The following is a 22,472-nucleotide window of genomic DNA, read 5'->3' as shown; positions in this document are numbered from 1 at the left end:
GGGTTCTGTTGACGTGACTCAGACTGGTACAAATCAGGCACTGTGTTACAATGCCTTTTCTGAGTGAATGTTACAGAGAATGTATCTGGTGCTGTGGTTCTAGAACCTTCTCTGTCAAAGCCTTTTGAACTGGACCAAAGGCGGCTGCTTTGAAGTGATCACTGTGGCATCCCTCTCTAAGTGTATGTCAAGTGATTCCGATTTTAAATTATAAAAAAAGTCTTTATGTAGATAAGTTGGCTTCTGTTGCAAAAGCAGTTTACTGAACCACAGGATATGCAAGAAATAACAGAATGAACAATGAGCCAAACTAAAAATAATCCTTGCTCTCTTTTCCAAAGGCACTCAGCTGTTGAATTATTTCTTATTGTCTTTGTGCCATGGAACAAGCTATGGAATCATCCCCTATTGTCTTTGTGTTATGGAATGAGTGAAGCAAGCTACTATCTGCGACTGTGTATGTGTGGCTCTGACCCGCCCCTTCCTCCCACCCTTCTGGGTCAGGTGATGTGGGCCTGCTGAGGGAGGAGTGCCGCACGCTGAAGGACCAGTGCCAGAGCCTAGAGGACGACAACAGGCAGCTGTCTGAGAAGCTACAGGTGTTGCAGCTACAGAGGAAAGGGTGAGGGGCCGCACCGCCATGTCCGTCAGTCAACCTGTCAGCGTGTTCGGGCACCTGTTCTGCTTGTCAGCAGACACACCTGTGCACCTGTATGCCTTCCTACTCTGTTTCCCCCGTATGTAGACACCACTCAACCCCACAGCTTCCGTGCAGAGAGCCTGCTCAGGTCATAAGATTAACGTGACATTCTCAGTTGCTGGGTGGAATTCCCCCTTTAAAGTCTTGGGTTGACAGAAACCAGACTATTCCTGCTGTGTCAAACTCTTTCCAGTCAGTGTTACTCACAGTCTGGTCATGACCTCATTCAGATACACACAGAGGCCTCTGGCCTCCATACTGTCTGTCCTCTTTTAAACCTTGTATTTGTGCTTTTGAGCAATTTTAGATGTGAACAGCCATTTTGATCAGGGTCTGTTTTTACCATTTTAGTTTAGATTTTAAAACTCTGTAAAAGCTGTGAGTGGCCCTTGACAAGAGTGTCTTTTCAGTGAATAAACAATGAATGAATTATTAATGAGCTTTCCACAGCACAGCTGAATTGTAGAGCAGTACAGAATATTCCAGTGTACACAGAGTGCTATGATACACAATCAGCATGTTAGTACACTCACACATCACAGTAACACATGCTCAGGATTAGGGCTGTACGATATGACAATATAAAAAACGTCATCGTTTCATATTATACTCTATCATTTCTTTCGTTGTGTCACAAATCACACACTTTACTGCAATATTTTTTGTTATTTGGAGGACGCCTTGCGTTCTTCCACACGGCACGGATGCAGGCACGGATGCAGGAAATTTGCATGAAGGCAACACAAACAAACATGGAGGAGACTGAACGTGACACAGAACTATAGTTGAAAAGTGTTTCCTATTTACCTTTTTATATTTTATACATTAATATTTTATATTTTGTTACATGCTTAACCCTTTCGCATGTAACTTATTTTTATACTATGTAGTGCGTATTACGTTACATGGTTCGTTATGTTTTCATTAGCGTTACTACGCTTCTCATAGTTTTCAGTTAGCATTTGCTATATTTTTAACGTTAAATCACGTTAGTCGTTAATCAAGCTAAAATTAGCTAGAATTTTTCCAATCTAGTGTTTTAATCGCACCGGTTTTAGCATATGCGCTAAACATCGAATTACACCATACCATGGTGTGACCATACATGCGAAAGGGTTGAAAATTTACACGAAGGTTCTAAATAAAAGGAGAAAAATTACCTTTTATTTGTCATACCTTTTATTTGTTGAGTATATAATTCAAAATGTAATAAGAAATAGGCTTTTCCATGTGGTAATTTTATATAAACTATTTATTCATTGAATCTACAGAAAATGTGCTATATCGTGATATGTACTGTTATTGAGATATGAAATGACATATATTGGGATATGAGATTTTGGTCATATTGCACAGCCCTATTCAGGATGGAAACACACTCATACAATACTGTGAGACACAATCAGCATGATAGTGTACTCACACGTCACAGTATCATGCACACATTCATACAGCACTGTGATACACAATCAGCATGATAACACACTCACACATTACAGTAAAACATGCTCAGTATGACAACACACTCATACAGCCATATAACCTGATAATACACACATTCAGTATAAGACATTCATTTTCAGCCCTTACACACACACACACATACGCACACACAGGGAATGCCTACTCTTGTTGCCTCAGTAATATAATCATGGTGCACAAATATAATATATGGCACACATGATTTTATAATTTAACATATATAAATTACGGTCATAAATTATTTATCATCAGCGATTCCATACGTGCTGTAGGATGTCATTACAAATGGTTGTAATACTTAGTGACTGCTTGATTAACGTAAAGGCACCTGTCCCTTCTCACTGCGACAGCTCCAACGACGTGTACCTGGCCTTGAAGGAGGAGGACGAGGCAGTGGAGGGGGAGCCGCGTGCGACCAGGTGGAAGGACGCGGAGGGCGGGGCCGTCGACGAACTGGCCGAGGAGCATGTGGGTGGCGGCTACATGAGTGTGGCTCAGACCAGGGCCAACTGCCGGCTGGTGGATGCCTCCATCCAGAAGAACATCTCCTTCGAGGGAAAGCCTGTCACCCCCACCAGCTGGCACGGGGGCTTTGGCGAAATTTTCTCCCTCCGAGACCAACTGAAGCAGGCTGAAGAGAGGGCCTTGCAGGCACAGAGGGAGGTATATCACCATTCTCATGCAGGGTTTTCGGCTGAAGAGAAATGTAAAGCTTCTCTCAGGGTCTTATGTCGTTCTTACAGTTCAAACTCAATGCTGTTGTGTTGCAGAGTTTTTTGTTTCCTCAGTGGTGGGGTGGAGATGACAACTGTGTGTTTATTGGACACAAAGGTGTTTTAATTAAACCTAAAAAGACACATTGAAGAGCTGTGATAGCATCACGCAGTTGCTGCAGATTTGTTGGCTGCACATGCATGCTGCGAATGTCCCGTTCCACCACATCACAAAGGTGCTCTCATTAAGGTGCCTAATGTGTGCAAAGATGTTCTCCACACCATTATACCACCACCTCCAGCCTTGACACAAGGCAGGATGGATCCATGGATTCATGTTGTTTACGCCAAATTCTGACCCTACCATTGGCATGTTGCAGCAGAAATCAAGATTCGTCAGACCAGGAGATATTTTTCCAATCGTCTACCGTCCAGTTTTGGTGACCCTGTGCCCACTGTAGCCTCAGTTTCCTGTTCTTAGCAGACAGGAGTGGCACCCAGAGGGGTCTTCTGCTGCTGTAGCCCATCCACCTCAATGTGCGACATGTTGTATATTCAGAAATGCTTTTCTGCATAGCACTGTTGTAATGTATGGTTATTTGGGTTACTGTCGCCTTCCTGTCACCTTGGACCAGTCCAGCCATTCTCCTCTGACCTCTGTCATTAACAAGGCATTTTCGCCCACAGAACTACCACTTACTGGATGTTTTTTTGTTTTTTGCACCATTTTCTATACACTCTAGAGACTGTTGTGCGTGAAAATCCCGGGAGATCAGCAGTTTCTGAGATACTCAAACCACCCCTTCTGGCACCAACAATCATCCCACGGTCAAAGTCACTTAAATCAGATTTCCTACCCATTCTGATGTTTGGTCTGAAAAGCAACTGAACCTCTTGACTATGTCTTCCTGATTTTATGCATTGAGTTGCTGCCAGATGATCGGCTGCTTAGATATTTGTATCAACGAGCAGTTGTAGAGGTGTACCTAATAAAGTTGTCACTGAGTGTATAAGTAGTAATGAGACAGAAAACATGGCAAAAAATTAACAGGACAGGAATGACTGATCTTCTTCACATGGTTTCAGTTTACTGGCTGGTCCTGGTGTACAGGGTTGGTGGGGCTGTGTGTCCCTCTCCCAGTATGACTGACATATTTTCTGGATTGATCATCTGAGTAAATTGAGGGAGGGAGTCCGTTTGTTTGGGTCAGCCACATTTCCCTGTGTCAGGCTTTCCCAACAGCTTGGCTGCGATCGGCAGTATTTGGTTAGGAGCTGCCTCTGCTTTGTGTTGCAGACAGTTGCCAGGTATTCTGCCAGAATGTGTATTTATCTGTTTAGGGTCTGATCACAGTCCAGTTGTTTTGTGTTTTTGTGATTCCACCCTAATTGTCCAGATAGGGGTGTTTGCCATGTGTTATTATTTGGTTTATTCCAGCTGGAATTATATGCAGTGATATTCTGGAGCTGACTGGTGGTGGTGCTGCTCTGTTCAGTGAGCTTCAGGTCCAGCTGGCTGAGGGGACTCTTTTCTGGGCTTAGCACTTGGTGTTGAAGGGCTTTACAGTGGAATGTGTTGGGTCATTGTTTTTGAAGTGGACCCAGTATTTTAGTGCTATTTTTCAAATTCCAGTAATTATTGGATAGAGGCCCAATTCAGCCCTGTGTGCATTGTTTGGAGTTTTTTGTTGCAGTTTCAATACGTTTTCACAGAATTCTGCATGCAGAATTTAAGTGTTTGTTCCATTTTGTAAAATCCTGGCTTTTGATAGGACGTCACACTTCACTGCCGTAGAGAGCATTTGCTGCATAATGTTTTTGATTAAAAAAATTCTCCAAGGTGAGAGCTGTACTCTAGATTAAAGTGATATTTATTTATTTATTTATTTATTTATGTAATAAATAATAATAAAAAATAATTATTCAGGGCTTATTCATGTTTACTGTCAAGGCCCAGGTCTGGTAATAATGCTCCAACAGAGCCAGGTTCTGCTGAAGTCCCTTTTCAGCAGGTCATCTGCAAAGAGCAGGAATTTGATTTCATTGTCAAGCTGAGTGAGTCCAGGGGCTGCAGGCTCTCCTAACAAATGTAGATGTTGAAGAGTGTTTATCTTAGGCTGCACGCATGTCACTCTCAATGACTCTTGAATCAAGAACTCCACATATAAAAATACTTCACACCACATTTGTTGTCTTGGTACATTGAATTTATTTATCTCTTACTCCACTTTGAAGAGGTTTAAGAAATAGTCCTTCATGGCAAATGGTACTGAATGCCTCGATGAAGACCCTCTCTCTTGCTTTTTCTCAGTGTGAGGGGCTGAAGGCTGAGCTTCAAGAGCTGCAGGGCTTGTATGACTGCAGCAGGCGTGAGAGGGCAGAGCTGGAGAGTGAGCTGCAGCGCTACCAAGAGGAGCTGGAGTGCCTGACAGGGAGGAAGGCACAGGTGAGGTGCTGTGTGGGGTCAGGGTGGGGGGGGGGGGTCATAAAGTTTAGCTGGCTACTACGGTGATGCCAGTGCTCCAACAAACAAGTTTCCATCATTGTTGTCGGCAAAACTCTTTGGAGCAGTCCACCTCCCCTCATAGTGATCAGGGCTCCCACTGTTGTGGCTGCAGCCATGATTGCACAGATTTAAGAGATGGTGACAGTCATTACCATTGGCAACAGCCTCCTCAACATGGGAGTATGGGACTGAGGGTGAGCACACAGCGATTCTCACAGGGACACATAGTGAGAGGGGGGATGAGGGATTAAAATGAATGACAATAGAAGAGGGGACATGGTGATGTGATAGAGGTGGAGAAGGGGTACAAGAGGGGAAGAGGGAAATCAAATGGTGAAATCCAGTCAGAAAACACAGGGAGCTAAATACAATTACAGCCTCGTAACCACAGATTTTATTACCATTACATTTACGTTTTATTTACATTACATTACTGTCATTTAGCAAATGCTCTCATCCAGAGTGACTTACAATCAACTTTATCCATTTATACAACTGGATATTTACTGAGGCAATTGCAGGTTAAGTACCTTACCCAAGGGTGCTACAGCACTGTCTCAGCGGGGAATCGAACAAGCAACCATTTGGTCACGAGCACTTCTACTTTCCGTTACACTACACTGCTGTCCAGTAATAATTGTTTGATGGAGCAGTGTAGTGTTTCCAACAGTCTGCAGACACACACATACACCCACCTCAATCGACATGGCAGAACAGGCCATTGAAGAACAGGACAGGCCTGCACATGTTGTTAAAGGCTCTAAGATGGACATTGTGTGACTACACTAGATTTCTGCCTTCTTCACACTGCCTGTGCTATGTCACCTGCTTGCTGTGAATATGGCCTAATGTAAAGGGTGAAGGCCATAATTGTTGAATTGTTCCATGTTGTTCTGTCCCTCTGGTGACAGCATGCCTTTTCTGCTGAGTGCTGAGTGCATCAACAGCACATAAAGTCCTGTCCTTAATGTCTGTGAACCACTCCCCCACCCATCCCCACTCTGAACTTGCTCTGGTCCTCCCTCTTGCTCCGTTACGTTGGGTTGGGGCGGCGCGTCTGTGTCACGTCTGTCTGCCCCTGTCCAAGTGGGTTCACCCTGGGCAGTGTGGCTCCACCCTGGTCCAACCACTGTCCTGTCATCATCTTGTCCACCCTCAACAAAGAGCCTCACCCGGGGTTACTGCAATATTTCACTGGAATTCACATCTGAACCACTCTTACATCTACAAGACCAGTTTAATAAAAAGATGGAACTTAATGAGACATAAATATGTGGAGGTCTGTGGTAGATTATTACCTTGTATATCTCAATACATATTTAATAGCTTAACAATATCTTTAATTATTTTAAAGTCAACGTTAGGTGCTTTTTCCTGGTTGCAGAAATAAGTTTGGCCCAGTTAGGGTACAGTCTATGAGATGTAGAGCAGTCCTGAAAAGCAGAGGTACCATCTGTCTTCTGTGTTTTCTATTTCCCATACGCCTTAGCTTCCTTTCTGAATCCATGTAATTCTCACCCTATTTGGGAGCACACTTTACGGTATTGCTGAAAATGAGTAGTCATCCCTTAAACGACAAGTGTGAAAATATTAGAAAATTAATCCTAAAGATATTGAGTTTGGGAACACGAAGTACATAATCTAGTTAAATACCACATCTGGTTTACATTTTCTTTCTTATGCCTTGACCTACGCTGAATTCAATGGTCCATGTGGCTTGTTTCAACTGAAATATCTTGATTCAGTGTAGAGTTCACTTCATTGAAACATCAAGGTTTTGGTTTTGTGTATTATATTATATTATATGATATTATACTGATGATTGTGATTCACATTAATTACAGGGCATCAATACAGAGTATTTGCACAGAAAAGTTACAAATTATGTAATCCAAATATTCCATCCTAGTAATATTTATATTATACACTTACTATGGAGTCTCCTGAATAAGGATTCCATTAATGAAGGTATACAGTAAAAAAAGGCTGACCTCTTGCAGGGGTCAAATGTGAACTATTCCACAGCATGAGGAGTGTGACTGTCCTGTCTCATGTCCATCTCATGCCGTATCACGTCACCCATCTGTCCTGCATAGCTGTAGTTGACCTTCTGATTAACCTCCTCCCCCAACCACACACTACACACTACAATTCCCAGCGTTCTTCAGGCTGATAGGAGGGGCCTCAGCTGGTGTGCTGGTAAGTGCTTTTGTCATTGTCCTAGCAGCAGCCAGTGGCAATGACTAATTGGGATCCAAACAGATTGAATTGGGAGGGTTCCTACTGTACATCTTCTCGGAGTGAAAGTATCATTCTCAGATTGACATCAATTAACCAAAAGATACATTCAGTTCATAATTATCTATTCAAACAGCTGTTAAGATGTAGTGTGCATTTGGGTCTACACCAGGTTGTATGAGAGACATAAAGTAAAAAAGCTAAAGGGAGTGTTCAGTAGTTTTCTAGAAAATAAGTGAATGTCAACATTATGAAATTTGTTTTGAAATTGATGATGAAATGAATAAAAACATAATTTCAATTAAGGAGAATGTAGTTTGGTGGTTATTTATATCTGTGCTGTGGATCATCACAACATGTTTACTGCCATCTCTTTAAGGAGAGTGGAGGACACTTCTCGAAAAACAGCATTTGATATACAGCTGGGCCCCTGACCCACAAATGCATACAAAGGGCAGAAGTTTAGAAATATGGGATTGGATTGGATCCGAGGGTGCCATTGCTAAGGAACCTGACATCACACTTTACCAGCATATTGGAGCTGCTGTAGGTGGGAGGGCGAACTTGGTTGGGTGTGGTCAGAGATTTTTTAATGGCAAAATGGAGACCTCAGCTATCAATTCCCAGTTCTCAATGGGGCCATTTCCTATTGGTGGATGGGATCGCTAAGCACTGCACAAGTGTTACTGTGCTATAGCTCTGCATGTAATCTTGGGATATGCCCAGAGAACCAAAGCTGGAATGCACTGTTAATGCAGCGTGAACTCCCATCTTGTCATTATTAATCTTTGGAGCTGTCCTAATTGCCATCTCTCTCTCTGTTTCTCCCCCTCCCTTCATTGTCTCTCATTGCATCATTCTGTTGCCTCCCATCCCATGCACACTTATATATGCGCTCATATGTGTATATATGTATTTGTGTGTGTTTATGCTCTACAATTCTGTCCTTGTGTTCTCAAATCTGCAAAAAAAAAATCAAATTCTCGACTAATTTTATGTTTTTATGATTATCCAATGCTTTTATCTATTTTCTGTTTTTATCTATCTATCTATCTATCTATCTATCTATCTACCTATGTTTTTCTGTCATATATAATTCCATGTATTTACCTGCCTATTTACCTGATCGTGTTTTATTTACCTATTGCTCTATCTATATACCTCACATTCCATATGTAATTTTTTGTCTTCCATCCCCTTCATTTTTTTATTTTCCGTTTTCTCACCTCCTCCTCCTCCTCCTCCTCCTCCTCCTCCTCCTCTTCTCTCCGTCCCCCACAACCCTCCTGTTTCTCCTCAGAACTCCACTCCTCCGTCTGAGCCCCCTGTTCTCTCCGTCCCCCTCATAGGAATGATTGTAATAGTGGCCCTGATTTGGTGTTGGTGGTCGGAGCTTGCGTCGTAGAGGGGACCAGGTACAAGTATGCCATTTCTTTACCTTCCCAGAGGACTAGGGACTCCTCAGATGAGAAAACAAAGAGTGATACACATGGCAACAGCCTTTCTGAGCATAAGAAAAAACAAGTATGCTTTCACAATGTACATTAAGCCATTATACATGTGTAATATCAGTGTAACTTAGCCTGTGTGTTTACATTGATGGTTGGGGAGTGGTATTAAGAGTCAGGTTTAATGGTGGAGCTTTGAAAAATACATTTTAATGCATTGACTGCAATGTGCAACATGGGTGTAGTAACAGTGTAATTAAACTGTATTACATGGGCATGTACAAGGACTGCCTCATGTGTCCAGAAACAAACAGCAATGGTCATCATGTCTGAATATACATGTATGAATGTCTACATCAGTGCAATTTCCAGTAAGCGTTTTTAAGATGGATGACTGAAAACACACACAGGCATGTTTGAAAGCCACTGTTCTGTGCATTCTCCTTTTTTGGATGCATTGCTTGCGCCTGTCACATTACACATCCCGACGCTGGCTCTTATGTTTTCACCACAGTGCATCTGCCTATCATGTCCAGACACCAAATGGGGGGACAGAATATGTTCTGGCAAGTTGGCTGGCACTGTTGAAGTGAATGAGAAAGCCAGGGCAATTGTAAGAGACTCAAATGGTTGCAAACAGCATTCTTTCCATCCCTTTCAAAGGCCTTCAGTCTAAATTAGATCACAGTAAAATAGAGATGTAAATAGAGAACGGTTACAGTACGTTCTGGATGTCACTACATAACTCACCCTGCACCATTTTATTTTTTACTCCACCTATCTCATAAATACATAATGCAGCGCTTCCATGCATACAACACGTTATATTATTTTTATATGGGTATATTTTATGTTTTAAGGGAGTGTTGGGTGATATATGGCCCACAAACTGTTTGTCCATGATGGTTACAAGGCACAGAGGGGGGCAGCTTTTCCAGCAACAGAGGGGGCAGCTTTTCAAGTATTTGAGAAGCCTAAAAGTGCTTTTGTACATCTGACATGTTCATTTGCAGAAAAAGCATCTTTGCTACAGAGGAATATTAACTATATGCCTATAACAGACTTCTCTGTGCTGTGTGTTTAAGTGAATGGTAACTAAATGGTAACGTCCTGCCTTCATATTTGCATTTGTGATGTAGTCAGTGTTGTAAGCTTTGCATTTCATTTCTTTGAAGGTTTTCATTAACAATCAGTTCAAATGAATCACAGATTCTCAAGTGAACCTTACTGTCTGAGCCAAAGTGGATGACACAGCACCAGTCTGAATGCTGCTGATCGGATTCAATGCCCTGCAGAAACTGAAGCAGCAACCACCAGAAAGTTCAGAGCAGAGATAGACCCTCATTCCCCCACAAACCTGCTGCTAAATATGAGTACAAATGGGCATGGGTGTTGTGTAACTTTAAGGTTACACAAGCCCCACAGAGATTAAGTCTAGAAAGGGAACTGACTTTGTCTTTTGAGTGAAAGTAAAAATGTTCCATTAAATCTTGCACATTGTGCTCATTAAAGATCCTGTGGCACTCGTCACAGAGCAGGAGTTTCTCTGATGTCCTGGCGCCTTCCTGTTTCTAGCTCTTTTAAACTGGACATATAATCATGCCCCAGTTTAAATGAATCCAATTATTCCCTCCCTCTCCAGCTCAGCAGATATGTGGTGTTTGTTATGATGCAAAATGGCCACCGTGGTTCTCTTAGTTAGGCGCTACACATTGCTGTGGTTAACCCAGTTAGGTACCATCCCACCTTTACTGTAAAGTGCATTGATATCCTTGAAAGGGGCTATAGTATATAGGGGAGGGGAGTGGTGTATGTCGTATGTGTGATAAATTGTCAGTGCACTGAATACAGAATGAGGGAAGATATTTTCACGGGAGGCCTCCAGTATTACATCTGTGTTTCACTCACAAACACGCTGTGTTTAGGCAAACACAGTTCATCTCCCAAGGCCCTCAACCAGGGGTCCTTAAAGGATGGTACACAGTATGTGCGTGTCTCTCTGGTTGTCTTTAGTGATACGTTTGTCGGTGCTTGTATAAGACTGTGTTTGTAAACTGTTGTATGTTTCTGTATGTCTCATGCTTGTTTATTTGAGGTGTCAGTTTGACCTCTGACCTCTGTCTCCCACCTGCTGCCTCCAGGGGAGCGAGAGGGACTGGAATCTGGCGCTGGTGGTTGCCGTGGCAGCAGCCGTGGTGCTGATCGTGCCCAGCTTGTCCAGAGCTCTGTCCTGAGGAGCTCTGCATTATGGACCCATGGTGATAACCTGCTCCTAACCCCACCACCTTCTCCCCGCTCCTCTCACTGAAGCTCTGCCCACCACACCTCTGGCCCCAGAATCCTCCATGGAGGATGCCTGCAATGGACACATAAATGACACCCAATTTTCATCAGGAAACCTACTTGCCAGGACACACAGAAATTACCCCAGGCTTATGATGTGGAGAGGGGAGAAACCGTGAAGCACTCTGATTGGGACCACAAAATAACCCAATTGTTATTTTGTCAGTCAGCGCACCCCCTGACTTTGTATGACTGAAGAGGGAGGCTGTTTGTGGTTGTCACGGGACAGAACAGCGGATGCCTCCAGGTGACCAGAACCTAGGCGTTCCAGTGCATTGGTCTACACAACTTCAGATGGTTCTTGCTTCCTCTCACACTCTTTTCAAACACACACAGTCAGCAGCAGTCTGAGGAGCACACTGCAAATGCGTCTGATTTCCCATGTTTCTTCTCTTGATTTTTTGTGATGCACCATTCAACAACCTTATTTATTCATTTACTTATTGATTTATTTTGCATGATGTAGATCGCTGACTGCTGACAGTATACCTCACGTTTTATTCAGATGCCCCTGGACGGGTGATTGCTTTATTTGTTCTTAATTTCTGTGAGTTAACTTCAGAGGGAGTTAAAAACATCACTCTCTTTTACTGCATGCTCTGTACAATGTCAGTTAAAAATGGTTGGTGTTCAAGTATAACTCTGCTGAGTCCACTTTCAGGTGTGCGGGAGAGGCTAGGTTTCTTAGTACATCCAGGGGTGAGGGTGGGGGGACAGGAATGTGCTGTGATATAAAGTATCCAGTGTGACCCCAGTGTGCTTGCAGACACACACACACACACACACACACACACACACGCTCACACTCCGTCTCTTTCTGGGATATCCATACTGTTGCTGCACCCTGGCTCCTTGTCTCTCCACACTCACTCCCTCTCCAGTTCACAAGGGGCACTAAGGTGTTCACCGGCTCGACGCTCCTGCTTCAACTCCACCTCCACACCAGCCAGGGGCGGGGCTGACATTGTTGACGGGACCTGTCTGTCACCCTGTCCATCTCAGAACAGGCATTGGTTGACATCAAAGTGGCCAGCATCTCAAAGCAGCAAGGCATCATATAACTGCTCCCCCCAAACACACACACACACAGTCCTCCCCAGCTACAGGAAGAATGAGAGAGTTTTTACTTTAGTGTCCCCATCCAACATATGAACATATGGATGGATACCAGAACAGCATACATGTAGGGCAAGCAGGGGCCCTCTTTGAAGAATGACTGGACTAAATTCCTATTCCTCTTTCAATATTCGTATTATTGTCGCTGCAGTTGCCCTAGTTCTAGAAAGACGTTGTAGATTTCTATTATTTCACTGCTGTTTCTAGAGCACATAGCCCCACAGACAGACGGGTTCACATTAAACAGCCAGGCAAGAAAAGTGGCTGGCTATTTGTTAATGTCAAAATGGGCAAGTAATGAAACTACCACTTACATCTGATCTTACCTTACATTGAATGTGAAAGTTGTTTGTTGGTTTTTTCATTTCTGATATGGTTTTGCTTAGGAAATGCAGAGCCGATAGAATCATGTGTACTGCAAACAATATAACTGCATGGTGTTGGAGATAAAAGTACTCCTCAGAATGTTGAATCCTTCTCTGTAATTAGATAATTGAAGTAAATCTGTCATCTGTTAGGGGAACACACACACATGTACACTATCCTACCAAAAGTCATGGCACAAGGAATTAATAGCGTGTCCAGCTTCGGCCTTCATGAATGCTTTAAATGCATTGCAAACAACTGTCTACTCATTTCTGGTAGAACGGTGTTGCGATTGTGCTCCACTCCTCCTTTAAAGCATTAAAAGTTAAATCAGTGTTCAAAAGTTCCACTATTGAATGGGGCCATCTTTCTCTAATTATGTATTCCAGTTCATCCCAGAGATGTTCTAATGGGTTGAGGTCAGGGCTCTGTGCTGGCCACTGAAATATTCCCATGTTATTCTCCTCAAGCCAGTAGTAGCTGGATCACGCCTGAGTCACGCTTACAGTCGCACCCATTTTCTTGCATTTAGAGGGGGTGTCCAATGACCTTTGGTATAGGACTGTGTATATGTTACTTGTACATTCACAGGACAAATTATTCATATGCATTAACACTATTACAATCACCACATACTTCTGTATAAATGCATCTGTTGTGCTGTTAGTGAAGCTGTGGTTGTGGCTTCTTTCAGTTTTCAGTTTTCTTCTGATTTGCGAGCAGTCACTGAGCACACAGACAATGAAGTGCTGTTTTGACGAACGGGCAACCATTTGAATAATACTTGGCCAAAACCAGAAGGACATTAAACAACATTAACTGAATGTATCTTTACCTATGATCAGCTTTATCAGCATGCATACTGTGGACTGTAGTGTAGCATAGTCATAAATGAACTCTCCTTGGAGTTATGGGGATTACAGGATCAAATCCAAGGTATAGCCCCCGCTGTTGAGCACAGTACCTGAATTGAAGTAGTAAATATCTGGTAATGTAAATCAACAGTGCTTGAAATGTGAACTTTTTTGAGCTAGGGTGTTTCCTCAGTAATCGGCATTCCAAGAAACATATTTAGTTGTGTTTTGCATGCTACAAGCAGTGTATCAGAAACAAAAGATTGCATATAACAAACGCAATAATTCTGCCTGTCTTAGAGCAGAAAGATGAAAGTGTATTTTTACACGCATTTACCCCTAAACCCCAAGTTTAATAATGTTGTGCCTCTGGGGATAAGGCTACAGAATTTCTCTTTACTGGATTGATAAAGGAAGATATTTTTGTAAATACACATATTTCATGTAAAAAGAAGTCATGATATTATTGACACAAAGCTAAGATTGCAGAGATGGTGGTCATCTGATGACCAAATAGATCAATATTATGCTTCATGAACGAAAGCTGGAATTATATTACGTATGCAGGAATAAAGTGGTTGCAATTTATCTTATTAGATGAATGCGCTTGCATATTTTTTTGCCAAAACTTTTTGGGATAGTTTTCTGTTGTATTCTCCTATATTCTCTATCATATTTGTACCGTAAACGTGCTTTAATCTTGGTGTAACTAACGCATAACCATTCGCCAGAGATTACGTTCTCTCAGACAGCAACCAGCCCGTTATTACAACGCAACGGGACGATTTGTGCCCGTTTTACGCAAATATGCGATGGGGTTATTTCCTACAGTGTGTTTTAAATGAGCAGAATTTGAAAACTAATCGCCGTAACTTTTCGTTTCGGGAATATGAATGAAACCCTTTCCATGCCGCAGGTGAACGCGTGTGGAAATGAGGTAAGTCGCGTGTGGGTCAGACTTTGGGGGCGACCTTTCGCATTTTTGTGCTAAGATACATTCTGTTCAATTCAACAGAATGGCACCTCGCTTTGTTTCTCATATTTTACCGAACAAATGAAATGTTTGTAGCCCGAGACGTTTTCCCCTCCAAGTGGAATGCGGTGCCTGCCCTGTGTCCCTCTCCCCCACCCCGCGGCAATCTCATTCAGCCAAAGGGAACGTCAGCAAAGATAACGGGGACTTTCCTCAATATATCAAACAGGTGAATCGCAACTTCAAATGCTTGCATTCGGTGTCACCATCCTCCCCTTTGTTCTGGCTGTTCTGCAGTAGCTTGGAGCACGGGAGCTGGTCTAGAGGGAGGTCAGAGTTTGTGCAAAAGGACCCCGATTTTTCATGGGCCCCGAATGGCAAGCCTGAGGTCCTGTCCAAGTGTTGAGATATTGGGAGAAGTCGTTTTATTTTAGGGCATGCACTGTTAGTTGCGAGTGTAGCGAAAATGCAGAGCTCCTTACATTACCTCTACATGTGTAATATGTACCTTTTACATTCCTCCTCTGTCTCCTTTCTCCTTAATGTACCATGCTGTGTGACAGAGCGTGGGAATTTCTGTACAGCCAGTCCCTGCAGTTAATAGACATGGACGAATGTTGAGTTTAAATATTCCATTGGGTTTGCTGTAGTCAGTGTGTTGCATATACACTGAGGGGGTATCACATACTGTACAGCTGTGGAATATGATATTTGCTATGTATGGACATCCATCATATTGGAAATGCCTTTAGTCAATGTGCAACATGTAAATAATGCTTCATTAGGTGTACAGAATTAGTGATGTCTTCCGGACTCATATACATAAAATAATGATAATAATATTATATATATAAAAATTACATTTTCTTTCTTCCTTTTTTGACTCTTAGTCAACTGTGAAATATGCTTGTCTTATGGTGAAATGACAATGTGAAATTGTATTAAAGAGTGTAGTTTTCAGTTGCATAGAGAAAAGTGAACTTGTAAATCATTTAACTGTGATTACAAACTTCAGAAAACTGCATTTAAAACAGATTACTTTATATAAGACAAAAGTTGTATTGGTATGAATATGCTGCTTAGGAAATGAATATTTTGTACTAATTAGTATAAACATAATAGTCTAATGATGTTGTGAGGTTTTGAAGTGGAATGCAAAGACAGTGATTTTAGCATAGAAACAATTTAGATACAAGCATGTTTGCATGGGAGTAGACGATAGACTTTGCATGCAGAAATATTATTCATAGTATGTAGGTACTCTAGGTAGCTGTGATGAGCGTGGCATGAACTTTACAATTCTTCCAAAATACTGAGTTCAACACAGCAATACTTTCATTTTCTAATATGAGAGTGTTTTTTGGATATCTTAACTCTTTAACATGGTCTAAATGTCGTTACTGCAGGTTTTGAAACTATTTTCATGTCGCACTGCTTTCCCTGTTGCAACCCTACCTGTTGCTGAAGATCAGATATATTCTGTATTTATAATCCTTCTATAATCAAAAACTACAAACCCAAAGAACAAGTAGTGGAATAAGTAGTGGTTTGCAGTCAGATCCTCCTACAGCAACCACAAATTGTGTTAAGTGATGATCAGTGGATCCTCAACTGTTTAGCTGAACTCTGGCAGAATGGAATTTCCCATAATCCCCTGCTTTCATCTCTGCAGTCCTCTGCTCCTATAACAAAACAACACAGGAGAGTGTTAGCCCCTTTACACTCATTAGGAGCAGCTTGGATTAAAAAAGTGCATGTAAAGCTTGCTGATCGTGTATATATGTTTGCTCTCTGTGGTTAACATAAGATGCTAGAATGAAAGACCCTAAGCCTGAACTTTCTCTGAATGGCATCCAAGACAAGTGCTTTTACCGGCCTGACTGTTCTGTATGCAGCCTAAATGTTTGTGTATGTAAGAGAAAGGTGCCGTGCAACTGTCTGTCTCTGTAACAGAGCAAATCGAATAGTGTAAAATTCTTGTCTGTATGATTTCTAAGCATGTTACTCTGCTTTTTAATCCCCAGAAGGCTTTGTTGTTTTGAAAATAGTTTTGAGTATTTTGGTAAACATTCTGTATATTTTGTATAAGATTTGGGAAATAAAGTATCGAGTCCCTACTCTTGTCATTTTTTGTGATGAAATATTATGCCTTTGAGAAACTCCTGTTTTGTGGGCAACACAAAATGAAATGTTACCTCCTCGCTGGGAAAATGATGGGATGTTTAGACTTCAGCCTGGTTCTGTGGAGCTGAAAAACACTTGGTGGTGGTATTTTTCTAATTTGTATGGAATACAATGATGTTAAGAAAGTAATCTACCTAAGATGCTTAAAATGACATACTTCACATTAGGAAAGATGAGCAACAGTTTCCCAGCACAGAATTATGCAGATCACTGGCTTGTCATAGTTTATATATACACACACCTCTCAATGCTCAGCGTTATAGCCTCTCAGATTCCATTTACAGAGGGCCCATACTTAGAGTGCATGGGGTGTTAATAACCCATGATGCATGCTCTCAGAGTATTGGAGAATGAAAAACAAAACTAATCTGAGCACTAACCTGAGAAATGAGAGGTGAATCAGAAAGACCTTCACAAAGAACCAGAAAGTGCTGTATTTGCTTAGCTTAAATGCCCCTGCATTCTCTGTTATAAGTTACTCAGATATGAAGATAAGCAGTATGACATTTTAAAAATTTTACAGAAAGAAATTGTATACACACATAAAACATTCAGAGGTGCTGTGTACAAATGTTTACAAGGTAGAAATGGATTAACAAGTGGTTTCGTGCTTTCAATTGCATGTAATGAATAAAAAAAACTCAGATGTCCTCATCTGTTGTGTATGTTATATGGTAAAAAAAAAATCTATGAAGTCTATGAAAGAAACAGCATGCACAACATCACACAGTCTTTAAAATTTAGTTTTGTACAAAATAAAATTGTAACTGCAGATACACCTTGAGAGGACAACAGAGAGGTCAGCAGATAAAAAACAGAAAGACACACTCCTGCTGTCTCTCATTCTGTGTGTTCAGTGGGTATACAGACTAAGAATTTGTACCATCCTCCCCTCCAGCGATTGCATAGGTAAACAGGTCTATTACAAGTTATGTACATTTACAAACATCACGTTTACACATATCAGACTGAATTAGTGGGGAGTCTAATTAAACCGTTAAGAGTAGACTGACTTATTCGAATAGCCTCTGACAGCTGTCCCAAAGCCCGGGAAGACTGTACTACTACTACAACTACTATATCAAGTAACAGCCTCTGTTAGGATGGTGGCATGCTAAGCAAAGGGTTAATTTACGATGCCAATAGCATGCTGTGGCTCTGACTGGGGCATACTCACACTAGGCCCGGTTGCCTTGTAGGCCTACTGTGCGAGAGCACGATTGTCCCCCCTCCCCACTCCCCTGCTTGCCTGCGCTCACATTGCGCTTAACGTTCCAGGCCCGAGCACGCTTATGTCATCACGATGCGACTTTTTGTGTTTCGTGCTCTCGCACAGCATCATGGAGTTCGTGATTGTACTTTCTTTGTGACTTATTTGGAGTCATTTTAGGCGTGGTGACACACGGCCCTCTCACATGCCTTATAGATTTATCAATTATGCAATGCAGCGATTTTCAGTTAATCGTGCTTTTTACGGAGGCAGTGTCATCATTACAACAACAAACATATTCTATACTTGGATAGTAGGCTACACTTTAAAATTCATTCGAGAATATTTGGGTTACTAACGGGTCTGGTTCTCACCTTATTGATGAACGTGAATTGTAGTTGGCGAGTAAAGCTCCAAATTCCTCCCTCAACGTCTGCTGCCTCCGTAAAAATCTTCTTTTACGTGCAGCACGAATAACTGAAAATCGCTGCGCTGCATACTCGATGCTAGCTGGCTGGGGAGCTAACGTTAGCTATCTAGCGATAGATTTGACAAACATCGCTAGTTAGCTGACAGGCTGTCTATCTGAACGATTGTTGAAGACTAGCTTCTTAAACAGGTTGGCTACTTCATTTGTTATACTCTGACTAAGCCCCTGACAACAGCAATGCTTACATCGCCACGTAAATTATGGTGAGTTTTATGCTAGTAATCAAGCTAATGTGGAGATCCAGAGTAATTTTAGTTAGAGATCTACAGAACTAACCAATCAAAGATCATTTTGGAGGTAGCCAGTTTGTTATATTTAAGGAAGTCAGCTAGTTAATCAAATGATGGTTTAAAGGATTTATTATGACTGGGCGTGTAACTAACAGGTATCCAGCTAACTGTTGCTATAACGGATATATTTGTTAAATGGGGCAGTCGTATCATTGATGTCATGTTCGAGTTCCGTGTTCAGCGTACGGAGCAATCATACTAGTCAAACGAACTTGACTTTGGGGGTCAAACGTGCTCGTGTGCCGAGTGTGAGTACACATCAGTGTCTGAGGGAATGAGAACACCCACCCCAGAGAGAGTGTAGAGGTGAGGCCCGGGCTTATTCTGGGGACCATGCGTATATGATGTAGTGGGTTTCCCCAAACCAAGGGGTTGCCCTGGTTGTGGTGAACTCATCCACCCTACCAGACCCTGCTGTCACCAGCCCATTCAGGCTGATGGGGTCATGATGAGTCTGCGGGGCACATAGGAGCTATAACCAGGACATGCTGAGGTGACACAAAGAGCTGTCTCACCTGTCTCACCTCAATTTACATTTAAAATGTCTTTATGTTTTTTTCTTTATCTTTATCTTTTTACTCCTTCAAGTTCACTCATACTTCCATCAGTCTCAATTTTGCAGTATGAATTTGATAGTACTGCTCAATAATAATTAAACGCCATCAGCCACTGTGACTTCACTGAACGGGAATGGAGTGAATTACTAGCAAAAAAGTAAAATGAGCTGAAGAGTCCTAAATGGCATGATATTACATTGGGAAGACATTGCAATGCTATTGAAACTGCTGCCAAAGGTAATTAAACATTTCTTTGTTTATATAATTTTTCCGTCAATCGATTTATTCACCACTTGGGTTATTCACCATTTGGCTAACTATATGAAGGCCCATATGTGTCCAGGAAGCCAGCTTTGGAATCTAGGAGGTTGTTACAGTAAGGACAGATCAGCACCATAAAAGCTGATCTGGGACCAGATTTCCCTACCAAAATTCTGATATTAACCATCATAATTCAAACAGCAACACTGGTCTGACATCACCACTCATGGGCAACTCCTGTCTCAGATAACAAACCAAGACTGCTTGTGAATTAAATTAATCAGAGCAGATAGCTGTGTGATCAGAAATGAACAGAGAGAAGCTGCAACTAATACACACCTATGATGGCTGAGAAAGACAGGTGAAATGTGAGGTATTATTTCTCTGTTCTGCTCATTTATCTTTGTAATACTTCCCCCATATTAAAGCCACACATTGTCAATATATGGTAAAACAATATTAGAAATATGTTTCCTATAAATACTACCCAAAATACACTATATGGACAAAAGTATTCGGACGCCTGACCATTACACCAACAGGGACTGTAATGACATTGTATTCAAATACGTATACTTTAATATGGAGTTGGTCCCCCTTTTGCAGCTATAACAGCTTCCACTCTTCTTGGAAGGCTTTCCACCAGATTTTGGAGTGTTTCTGGAATTTGTGCCCATTCATTCTGTAGAGCATTTATGAGGTCAGGCACTGATGTTGGATGAGAAGGCCTGGCTCACAATCTCCGTTCCAGTTCATCCCAAAGGTGCTCAATGGGGTTGAGGTCAGGGCTCTGTGCAGGCCAGTCAAGTTCTTCCACACCGAACTCATCAAACCATGTCTTTATAGTCCTTGCTTTGTGCACTGGGGCGCAGTCATGTTGGAATAGAAAAGGGCCTTCCCCAAACTGTTGCCACAAAGTTGGAAGCATAGCATTGTCCAAAATGTCTTGATATGCTGAAGCATTAAGATTGCCCTTCATTGGAGATAAGGGGCCTAGCCCAAACCCTGAAAATCAGCTGTGACCAAATACTTCTGTCCATATAGTGTATGACTTATATTACAACTACATTGAATATAAAGACTTCTGTGCACAGTCTATGGTGTACACATATATTAAGGCATATTTCCTGCAGCACAGGTAATTTACAATATTTGCCACAATTCAGTTATATTCACAAAATTACATTACATGCCTTCAGTTGGCAGTAACTAATGTGGTGTAATATATGGCACGTGTTTTGCATTGAAATAATTTTTACTTTTACTTCGACTTTGAATTTCATGTTTTAATATGATTTTCATATGTTCTAACTGCCAAGTGCTACAGTGCTGTACGAAGTGATTCAGTTTTCTGTGTGGCTTATAGCCTATGCGGATTCTCTGTGGTAACTCTTTCTTTCCCAAACAATGATACCGATTACAATCAAACACAAGCAGAAACATGTTTCTGAACATCCCAAAGTAATTTGATGCTCAGGTACGTATGAACATTAAAAATACATTTTCAGATTATTATTATTTCAAACGTGCTCGTGTGCCGAGTGTGAGTACACATCAGTGTCTGAGGGAATGAGAACACCCACCCCAGAGAGAGTGTAGAGGTGAGGCCCGGGCTTATTCTGGGGACCATGCGTATATGATGTAGTGGGTTTCCCCAAACCAAGGGGTTGCCCTGGTTGTGGTGAACTCATCCACCCTACCAGACCCTGCTGTCACCAGCCCATTCAGGCTGATGGGGTCATGATGAGTCTGCGGGGCACATAGGAGCTATAACCAGGACATGCTGAGGTGACACAAAGAGCTGTCTCACCTGTCTCACCTCAATTTACATTTAAAATGTCTTTATGTTTTTTTCTTTATCTTTATCTTTTTACTCCTTCAAGTTCACTCATACTTCCATCAGTCTCAATTTTGCAGTATGAATTTGATAGTACTGCTCAATAATAATTAAACGCCATCAGCCACTGTGACTTCACTGAACGGGAATGGAGTGAATTACTAGCAAAAAAGTAAAATGAGCTGAAGAGTCCTAAATGGCATGATATTACATTGGGAAGACATTGCAATGCTATTGAAACTGCTGCCAAAGGTAATTAAACATTTCTTTGTTTATATAATTTTTCCGTCAATCGATTTATTCACCACTTGGGTTATTCACCATTTGGCTAACTATATGAAGGCCCATATGTGTCCATTTTCAGATTATTATTATTTCAGGGTGGCAGCGCAGCATAGTGGTTAAGGAGCAAGACTCATAACCGAAAGGTTGTCAGTTCAATCCCCGCTGGGACACTGCTGCTGTACCCTTGGGCAAGGTACTTAACCCACAATTGCCTCAGTAAATATCCAGCTGTATAAATGGATAACATTGTGAAGAACTGTAACCTATGTAAGTCGCTTTGGATAAAAGCGTCTGCTAAATGAATACATGTATTATATATCATAATATTACACATTATTATGTATGTAAGTTAGTCACTGACTGGAAACGTTAATGTATGTACTGTATCATTTCAAAGTGGATTTCTTTTATAAAGAAATGCAGAAACATGCCTATGTAACTAACTCGCGTACTATTCTAATGACCCTAATCTTCAGAAATTGCAGAGTGATGAAGTAAACGCACGTTCTTATTCATGAGAACACTTGTTTATCACTGCAATTTTGTTTATTGAAAAGGCGTACTTCACCCGGAGGCGAAACATAGCTGCGTATCCGATGTAGCCTATTACGTACACGCC

The 22,472-nt window shown here is 41.7% G+C and overlaps 1 protein-coding gene across 4 annotated transcripts in view; it reads left to right on the top strand.

The window, feature by feature from the left end:
* The window catches only part of LOC118770173 (coiled-coil domain-containing protein 136-like), a 42,036-nt gene extending 26,489 nt beyond the window's left edge, over positions 1-15,547 (top strand). For 2 of the 4 annotated variants that reach the window (XM_036517676.1, XM_036517678.1), the window contains exons 6-10: positions 505-622; positions 2,533-2,845; positions 5,207-5,341; positions 8,940-9,054; positions 11,229-11,301. In XM_036517676.1, the coding sequence (XP_036373569.1) occupies positions 505-622; positions 2,533-2,845; positions 5,207-5,341; positions 8,940-9,044 (671 nt within the window). In that variant the 3' untranslated portion in view covers positions 9,045-9,054; positions 11,229-11,301. Of the gene's footprint in view, positions 1-504; positions 623-2,532; positions 2,846-5,206; positions 5,342-8,939; positions 9,056-11,228 lie in introns of those variants that run through there. The other 2 variants (XM_036517679.1, XM_036517680.1) reach the window with 2 other exon arrangements.
* Positions 15,548-22,472: the final 6,925 nt, after the last annotated feature.

Source organism: Megalops cyprinoides, chromosome 23, assembly GCF_013368585.1.
Source record: "Megalops cyprinoides isolate fMegCyp1 chromosome 23, fMegCyp1.pri, whole genome shotgun sequence".
NCBI classification, from domain to species: Eukaryota; Metazoa; Chordata; class Actinopteri; order Elopiformes; family Megalopidae; genus Megalops; species Megalops cyprinoides.
The sequence above is the reverse complement of the archived record's forward strand: the minus strand, read 5'-3'. Positions and strand labels throughout refer to the sequence as shown.